General features: G+C 37.1%; 1 protein-coding gene across 1 annotated transcript in view; it reads right to left on the bottom strand.

The window, feature by feature from the left end:
* Positions 1-2,328: 2,328 nt before the first annotated feature.
* The window catches only part of LOC124788484 (probable G-protein coupled receptor Mth-like 1), a 539,206-nt gene continuing 532,107 nt past the window's right edge, over positions 2,329-9,427 (bottom strand). The window contains exon 6 of the mRNA XM_047255788.1: positions 2,329-3,937. Within this exon, the coding sequence (XP_047111744.1) occupies positions 3,595-3,937 (343 nt within the window). The 3' untranslated portion in view covers positions 2,329-3,594. The remainder of the gene's footprint in view (positions 3,938-9,427) is intronic.

The following is a 9,427-nucleotide window of genomic DNA, read 5'->3' as shown; positions in this document are numbered from 1 at the left end:
CAGAAGAAATCAAACCTGCATTTGGATTGGACTTCCTTAACTCTTGTGCAAAAAGGTGTGCGGTATACTGCTGCATCCATTTTCAATAAGTTGCCACTCAAATTCAAAAATCTTAGCAGTAATCCATGTGCTTTCGAATCGAAACTGAAGAGTTTCCTCATGGGTGACTCCTATTCTGTGGAGGAGTTTCTTGAAAAATTAAGCTGATCTTTATTGTATTGTTGATAGCGTTTACTTAAACTTATGGACTGACTTTTTTTAAAGTTCATGAACATTTATTTTTATCTGTTATGACATTTATGTTGTAATTTCATGTACTGACACATTCCATGACCTTGGAGATTTGCTACTCACTTTGGTCCTACGGAACTTGACGAGTAAACAAATAAATAATATTGCTGATGTTCGAACTCTAGCTCTGCACACTTGCTGGCCACGGTAGGGTTTAGCAAGGATGAAGACAAGCAGTAGAAACTCCCACGCTGTGTGGGCAGGCATTATCTTGCCAACATTATCTTAACAATGAACAGATGTCTGAACGCATCCTGGACAGTGGCGGGTAGTCAATATGACTGGCACATGCCATATGGCCCGACAACTAGGCAACTGGGATGCCATTTCTTTTCAAAGCAGGACCCCTTTTGTCACCATCTGTGGCAACCCTACAGTACAGTTGTATGCCAACGATATTCTAACACTATTTTATTGCCTTTCATGGCAAGCCATCCTGGGCTTACATTTCAGCAAGGTAATGCCCACTCACACACAGTGAGTTTCTACTGCTTGTCTTAGTGATTGCCAAATCCTACCTTGGCCAGCAACACTGCCAGATCTCTCCTCAATTACTGTTTGGAGTATTATGGGTAGGACCCTTCAACAAGTTTGGGATTTTTATGATGTAACGCATCAACTAGACAGATTCTGGCACAATATCCCTCACAAGTGTATCCAACAACTCTTATCAATCAATACCAAGCTGAATAACAGTTTGCATGACTTGCTCAATTTGTGAAGCTCTTTCTCTTGAATACATCATCCAATTTTTCTGAAGTTGTAACCATTGGTTTCTCTGTACATGTACATCACACCTACCAATTTTCATCACATCTGAATAAGTCCTTCATGGTGTCAGTTTTTTTCTTTTTTTCCTTTTTTTTGTTAGTGTCTATTTTTCGAGCTGTAGGGTGTGGGAGAGTGTCTTTAACATTATAGCAGAAGAGCCAAAAAATAAAAAATAAAATAAAAATAATCACTGTTTTTATGCACATTCTCATCAAAAACTGAAAGCTGACAAGTATATTGTCTAGGAAATTTTGTCTATTGTGCTTTTGTGTAGAGTGGTCATCTTAAAAAAAAAATGCATAGTTTTTAAGGCATAAGCAAAAAACAGCCAAAAGTGTGAATTTTTTGTCATTTTTCATTGTGAAATCTACCTCCAACACTGGAGAGAAGTTTAATTTCAGAATGAGCACCCCAAAATACCTAAAGAACTGCTTAAAAAAAGGTACCATTATTATGCTATAGGGAAAACAAGCATTTGACTGGGCTTGTCGTTCAGTTTTTCACTTTATTTAGAAAGAAAAGGAATACAAATATGACCATCATTGAAGTTCTCATCCATAGGCTCAAGTTTTTCTTCCTAAAAGATTCAGACTTTTGCGGGGCAGGAAAACTGTCTATTTTAACATTTTCCACATTCTTTTGGTGACTGAATTTTTTCCATGTGCGCTCTCTATAATGCTGAGTCTAGTCTATTGTAGCTCAAAACCAAACCAAATGGAACATGTACTCTCTTATGACAATATGCCGCTTTTGTTGCTTGATGGTTTTCATGGGCCAACATGTGCAACTTATTTTATAAAGTACCTGTGTAATATTCGTTTTATCATATTTTACTGTGTTCATAGATTATTGGTTTACTTTCCATTTCAGTTTTTGAGATGTGTATAACCATTTAAAGGCAGTGGTTAGCATGTTTATGTATGTTTAGACAAAAGTACACTTTTCCCAGTACCATTGTATCCTAGCCCAGCAAAATACAAAATTGTTGAAACGTATGCAATTGTCTGTGTACGTTAAATAGTCTTGCTTTAAGGTTATAGCTGTGTGGAATTGGAATTATTTTCATATATGCTGGTCTTTTAGTTGATCTTCATATTCATTTCATCAAGTTACTACAAGTCATGGAAAAATGGATTTTCACCAGGTCAAAAGTGCCTAGTTTATTTTATCTATTATAATGATAGCTGCCCACTTTGGGTTTACTCAGTTGTATTAGTGATAACAACACACATTTTGAAAAAGTAACAAGTACTTTATTGTCACAGTTCAAAAAGATCATTTTGTTACAGTTAATAAACTACATCTTTGCTTAAAAAACCATGAACATACACATTTTTATCAACTGACTCTTGTACGTTCACACTAAAAAGGCACAGGTTTCTGTTTTCATTTATCTTAAACACAGATCTTAATTTAAAATATCTTAAGCAATGATCCATGAGTTCCACTAATGTAACGTCCTGGTTTGACAGCCAATTGTTAGCAATTATAATTTCATCTATTTCATTGCATTTGCTGTATGTAATATGAAGACATAATGGTACACTGGTAACTTCAGAACTCTTGTTATTTGGTTTTTCTCTTGTTTCTATAAAATGAGATAATTCATTCTGTTTATATTTACATGTCTTTCCCTTGTATTCAGGTATGGGAATGTTATTTGTCTTAACTTATAGTATCACAAGATATTGCTTTACATCTAAAGCAATAGGAATAGTCAAAACGAGAAACTTAACACTATTACATCAATATTTACATAAAACTGTTGACTACAATGAAACTTCATGTATTCTACAACACTAAGATACTTGTAAGTATTTGTACATAGCATTTTCAGTCCAGAAATTTCATTACTTTATCTTCCATATATCACATAGCAGGAGATACTGGTATGGAGCTTCACATTAGTTTATCCAAGCAATGTTGTATTTGAAATTTAGTGTCACCTTGTCGTGCATAAATTATGGTATGTTTTACAATGTTTTTAGATTCTGGGCAAGAACAGAAGTGTTAAAGCGATATACAATGTCTGCATAGTCAGTTACTGAAGAAAGTGACAGCATGAAACAAACCCTTTACATAAGCTAAATAGGAACTTTTATCATATCTTACGAGTAGTCTCCTTCACAACTTTCATGACAAACAGTGCAGACAATATTAAGAAATACCACATCAGGTACAACAACCTTCACTAAAAAACATTTTGTCTGTATAATACAATTTGTTCTTTGCTAATGTGTCAAACTCTTTGCATTGTCTCAAATATATGCTTGAGACATGGAAGAAAAAGACTACAAAATAACATCCTGAGCATAGGTTCTCAACACAAACTAGGAAAAAAAACCTGTATCGTTATATTTGTGCTACCTTGCTCTTGTTACAACCATATTTGTCTGTTGGCTACTTATGTATGCGACATTATCATGATCTTCATTGCAGCCACACCTCTGTTAGCAGGTCACATTTCATAAAAGCATAACTCAGTATATGATGTGAATGCTACACCAAGTACCAACGTACACAAAGTAATTGTCAACAAACAGTCTCCATGGGTGAGGAAGTATTTTTAGTAGAGGGTGAGTTGATTGAAGAGTCACCGAGAGAAGGCAGTCCTTGTGAATAGGAAGACAGATGACGATGAGCTGCCGTGGTTCTGTCCTGCTGTTCACGTAAACACCACATCCTATTGATGGCAGCCCACACCTGAGGCTGACACCCAACTACACCAAATATAAAAACACCTTGCAATGCATTTGCAAGGTCGGTGACATACCAGAGGTATGCAGGTCCACCTATTGCCCACGATAATATATCAATCACCCACGTCAGTCCCATCACAACAACAAGCTTCACACAAACTCTCCAAAGAGTTGCCCTGCAAAATAAAAGACACAACATAGTTAGTACATGAGTCCAAGAAGAATCCAAAATTACATAACATTTAACAAAATAATTTGATATACAATGATTTTGTGTCTTATTACATCCAGGTGAACCAAAGACAAACATGTATCTCATGCTGTCACTGTACAGGAAAGAGAAATATGGAAAACTGCAAACAACAAATTTGTCAACTTACGTTGGTGTAGATATGAAGTGGGAAATCTAATGATGGGGCATAATAGATATTTGTAAAAAGCTGAATCGATGAACAAATTTTGTGGATGTGAACCCCAAATACACTAGAAACGGCATAGGTTTATTTACATCTTCTCGTTTGCAATTGTTTAGTTGCCTCCTATTTCATGTTATATTTCTGTGAAGTGGGTTAGTTTGTTGCAGTCTCCTTTACAAGAGGGAATCAGTAATCAATTATGGCCCTGTTGATCAAAGTGCATCCTTGCATTAAAGTACATCATATTTATTGGAATTCAAATATATGTTCTTTATTAGTTTTTTGACGGTCAGTTCCTGAAAATTAATCCAAATGGTTAGCAAGACACATCTGCTCTTTCCGTGTAATGGTAAAAAAAATAATGCAGTATCATCTTGTTGGAAAATTTGGAAATTGAAGAGACATCAAATTATCAACCACTGTTAGTGATGCCCACATAGGCTTTGTGTACATGTGATAGAATACAGATCATAGATCATTATGGATCCCAGCTACTAACTTGTGCAATCTTTCTGATGATCTAACATGGTACAGATTAGTTAGACGAGACACACTTTTGGATGTGCTTAATGCTGAGCAAGCCATAACTGGTAGATTCTAGGTCAATATTTATGTTGTTAACAACAATAAAGGTAGTTTTTGTCAGAGGGAACTTGTGGCAAATTCACATGAAGTAAGTAACAGTGATGTCAGTTCCGGAGCTGACATATTCTGACTATGGAGAACTGAGTGGTGATGGCCAGCTGGGAATGTTCATATGTGCGTAGTAATGCAAACCAATATTAATATAATTTAAGGAGTATAGGTAACAGCTTGTGAGTTGTTACATTTACTCCTTACATTATTTACGTTCCAATAGGACTATCCTTTATTTTTCTTTTTTTTTTATGTATCAGAGTTTCCTGTACTGTGTCCTTGAAGGTTTTTTAATTTGGACTTTTTAAAATGTTGTTTTAATGCATTTCTGAGCATTTTAAAAGTGTGAATACAGCATTTGTTTTACATTACTGTAACTACAGCAAAAGTTCTAGTGTACCACATCTCAAAATCTGCAGTTCTGATTTTTTTTCATCAGAGGTATCAGTACAGTGTACTTGTGTGTACCATCACAAATAAACTCTGGTGCACCCATGTGTGTGCTGTCAAGTGAGAGATTTTATACGTTTATGGCATGTTTAGATCTTTGCCGCTTTTGTGATCCATTTACCACACCTGCTATAAGAAGTTTAAACCTAAGTGCTTACATTGTTATTTCACATTTTGTAACATGTACGATATATGGTACAGCAGACAAATTCACAACACCTCCTGCAACTGCTCTTACACAGCATGTCATAGCTTTATATTATTGAATGCATTATAACATCCTACAGTGCCTGAGAATGACCACGTGTCAAAATTGCAGTTGCAATAAATAATGTTTTAACAGCCAAAAACAGAATGATTTCATTTAAAGATTTTGCACTGCTACAGGAAAAAGTTCTCACACCATCATTATATTTAGTTGTGATATTTAGAGTGATTAATCAGTGCAAATTTAATTACTTGCAATGAAGGAAGATTAAGATTTAACATCCCATTGGTGATGCCATCATTACAGACAGAGCAGAAGGCTGAATAAGGGAAGTAAGAGAAGGGAAATCGCCTGTGCCCCTTTCAAAAGATATATACTTTTATTCCTTTAACTGATTAGAAAGCCTAAATCTGGATGGCTAGAAGGATATGTGAGGCCCTAAAGAAAGTCTAATGCCAAAATTACTGTGTCACCTCTCCTGCTAGGTCCATGGATCTGAACAGTTAAGTTATTTCTTAAGGAAGGGAAGTAGTTAAATTTTTTGGTGAACCCATTGTAGCCCCATACTCATTGGAATAGGTGAATCAAGTTTCCTATCCTTACTTTTTGTTTGCAATTTGAACACTGAACAGACATATGTTCTGGATATATATACACTAGTGAGTGAAATGACCACACCATAGCCTGAATAAGAGCACATCTCGGGAATTGACATGATATGACAGGTCTATGCACCAAATTAAAATGTAGAAAGCTAATGATATGAGCAGTTGGCAGAGTACAGAGTTTGCTGGCCTGAATTCTGGGTGAGGTCTCCAAAAATGTCAAGGCTCACCAAATATCAATTTGCTGCCACTGTTACATTAGTGTGTAACAAAAGCAAACAAGTGACTATGAAACTGATAGTAGATTTTTTGGAGGATGGATAAGCATCTCTTATCCAAGGACACTGGAGACCAAAATCGATGACAATCAGCACAACAAACAGTGAAACACTGTGTTAGAAGCAGTACAAGTGTTCTGGGACAAACTTTCCAATGTATTGAGTTGCTAATAGTATCCTGCATACAAAACCTGTTGATATTCCCTTGCTGACACACTGACATTGTTAATTACTATTAGTTGGAATGTATGAAACTACCTGCTTATTCACATAAATCAAACTTGCTGGTATATTATGCCCATAATCACATCAGAATACGCCACATTTCTGGATAATTGAATAACTTCCTGCTTGTATTACAAGATGTTCAAAGGCCACTGAGGCAATATTTGTGCTGTGGTTCTTACATAAGATGCTGCAAAAGCTGCAGACTAAATCAGTATTACGACAGTGTCACATTTAGGTGTACGGGATTTAATTCTCTCGTGTATCGATCTCTTCATTAATGTGGTGGGCACATCAGAAGGTGGCTTTGTGATGTGTTCTGCGCAAAGACAGACAGGGAATACCTTTTGGTGTTACCAGTGTGATCTCTCTCTCTGTCCTATGCCTTGTGCTCCAGGTGTTGCCTACCCCGGTAACTGGCAATGCTGGGATGAGTGCTGCACTGGGCCACTGTTTTGGCTTCTGACTCCCCTTAGTAGAATTTATATGCTTGAAAAATCATCACTGTCACCTCTTATGATAATATTTTTTGGTCTGCTTTAGGGTAACCATAGTGAACAGTATAATGTTGAGCAAATATCTAGTGAATTAACATGAAAGTCAAAGATAAATTTTTATTGCTCACCCCAGAGTGCTAGCTACAGACAGACATAGCAATGCACGTCTCTATAGTGATTGTGAAGCAGTACTGTATCAATTAATTCATTTTGCGATTCTTCAGATGCCTATTAGAAGTTGCGTGACAGATGATATTGCTAAATAAAAGGGTGTGTATGTGTGGTGGGGGGTGGGGGGGCCTTGCACGTGCACGTGTATGTTTTCTCTTACATCAAAACCAGCTACTAATATTTTGTTTCTATTTTCATTATCAAAATGTAAAACAGTTGTGTCCCAAAAAGTTACTTCATTTTTATTTGTCTTTATCTGAACTGCATTTTGAGAACATACATACACTCAGGTGACAAAAGTCATGTGATACCACCTAATATAATATCAGACCTCGTCGTGCAAAGTGTAGTACAGCAAGTTGACGTGGTTGGATTGACATGGCATGGACTCAAGTTGTTGGAAGCCCCTGCAGAAATATTGAGCCATGCTGCTTCTATAGCCGTCCATAATTGTGAAAGGGTTGCAGATGCAGGGCCTTGTGGAGGAATTGACCTCTCAATTACTTCCCACAAATGTTCCACGGGACTCATGTCGATGATATGGATGTTGAGATCACTTGCTCAAATCGTTCAGAATATTTTTCAGATCAGTCGCAAAAACTTGGCCCAGTGACATGGCGAATTGCCGTCCATAAAAATTTCATTGTTGTTTGGGAGCAAGTAGCCAAAAGAACCATTTCAAGTCAATGATCAGTGCAGATGGACCACAGGACCCAGTCCATTCTACGTAAAGCCCCACATCATCATGGAGCCATCAATGGCTTTTACAGTGCCTTGTTGACAACCTGTGTCCATGGCTCCATGAGCCTGCACAACACTCAAACCCTGCCATCAGCTCTTACCAACTGAAATGAGGACTGTTGAGTAGGCCACAGTTTTCCAGTCATCAAGGGTCTAACTGATATGGTCACGAACCCAGGAGATGCGCCGCAGGCAGCTTCTTGCTGTTAGCAGAGGCACTCGTGTCAGTCATCTGCCAGTACCCAAATTTCACTGCACCGTCCTAATGAATATGTTCGTCATATATCCCACATCAATTTCTGGGGTTATTTTGTGCATTGTTGCTTGTCTTTTAGCACTGACAGCTCTACGCAAGCACCACTGCTCTCTGTCATTACTGAAGAGCATTGGCCACCGCATTGTCCACGGTGAGAGGTAGTGCCTTCTCTGGTATTCTCAGAACTCTCTTTATACTGTGAATCTTGGAATATTGAATTCTATAACTATTTCCAAAATGAAATGTCCCATGCATCTAACTCCAACTACCATTCCACATTCAAAACCTGGTAATGCTTCTCAAAAACATTTTCATATGAATCACTTGAGTGCAAATGACAATTCCGTCAGTGCACTGCTCTTTTATACATGGTGTATGCAGTGCTACTGCCATGTGTATATGTGTATATTGTTATCCCATGACTTTTGCCACCTCAGTGCAAATCTAAATTGGAAATCCATTATTTAAAAAGATTAATTTTTGCACACAGTCACAGTAAATTTTTGAACTATATTAAAGTCATTGTACAGTATGCCTCTTTGGTGAAGATATATAATATAAATTTGAAATTTCCAGCACGACTGGTGACAAGTTCACAAGACAAAAATTACACTTCAGTGATTATGGGAGCTATTAACCCTCTTAAAGACATGTGGGGCACCAATGAGAAGAGCTCATAATAGAACTGTCAATGTAAAGGGGCCATGTGGCCTGTACATGAATTTGTGGTGCCATCTGACTCTGCTCACATACAGATGGCTTACTAAATATATGCCACTACGAAATACAGTTGTTTTGCATGCTACAGGTGGAGTAACATTATATTAGTTTAGTTGTCATATTAATATGGCAAATCAGAGTGTTGTTCAAGTTCATACTCTAACAGTAATGGAGATCTTTACATGTAATATTAATAAAAATTCATGTGTCAAGCCCCATAAAATAGGGCTAAGAATTGAGCGCAAGAAGACTGGTGATGGCCTTTTCAAAACACCCAAGATGTAAAGTGGCTCAGCCATCTAGAGAAACCTCAGAAAACATAAATACGATTGGTCAGGCACGGATTTGAACCCTGCTCCTTCAAAATGCGAGTTTAGTTTAATAACCCCTGCCCAACTCACTTGGACTCACTGCTGTCCTCAAAGAATGTTTTTCATTCAAAGGGATAAGACATATTTTTCAC

The sequence above is a fragment of the Schistocerca piceifrons genome, chromosome 1, assembly GCF_021461385.2.
Source record: "Schistocerca piceifrons isolate TAMUIC-IGC-003096 chromosome 1, iqSchPice1.1, whole genome shotgun sequence".
Lineage (NCBI taxonomy): Eukaryota > Metazoa > Arthropoda > Insecta > Orthoptera > Acrididae > Schistocerca > Schistocerca piceifrons.
The sequence above is the reverse complement of the archived record's forward strand: the minus strand, read 5'-3'. Positions and strand labels throughout refer to the sequence as shown.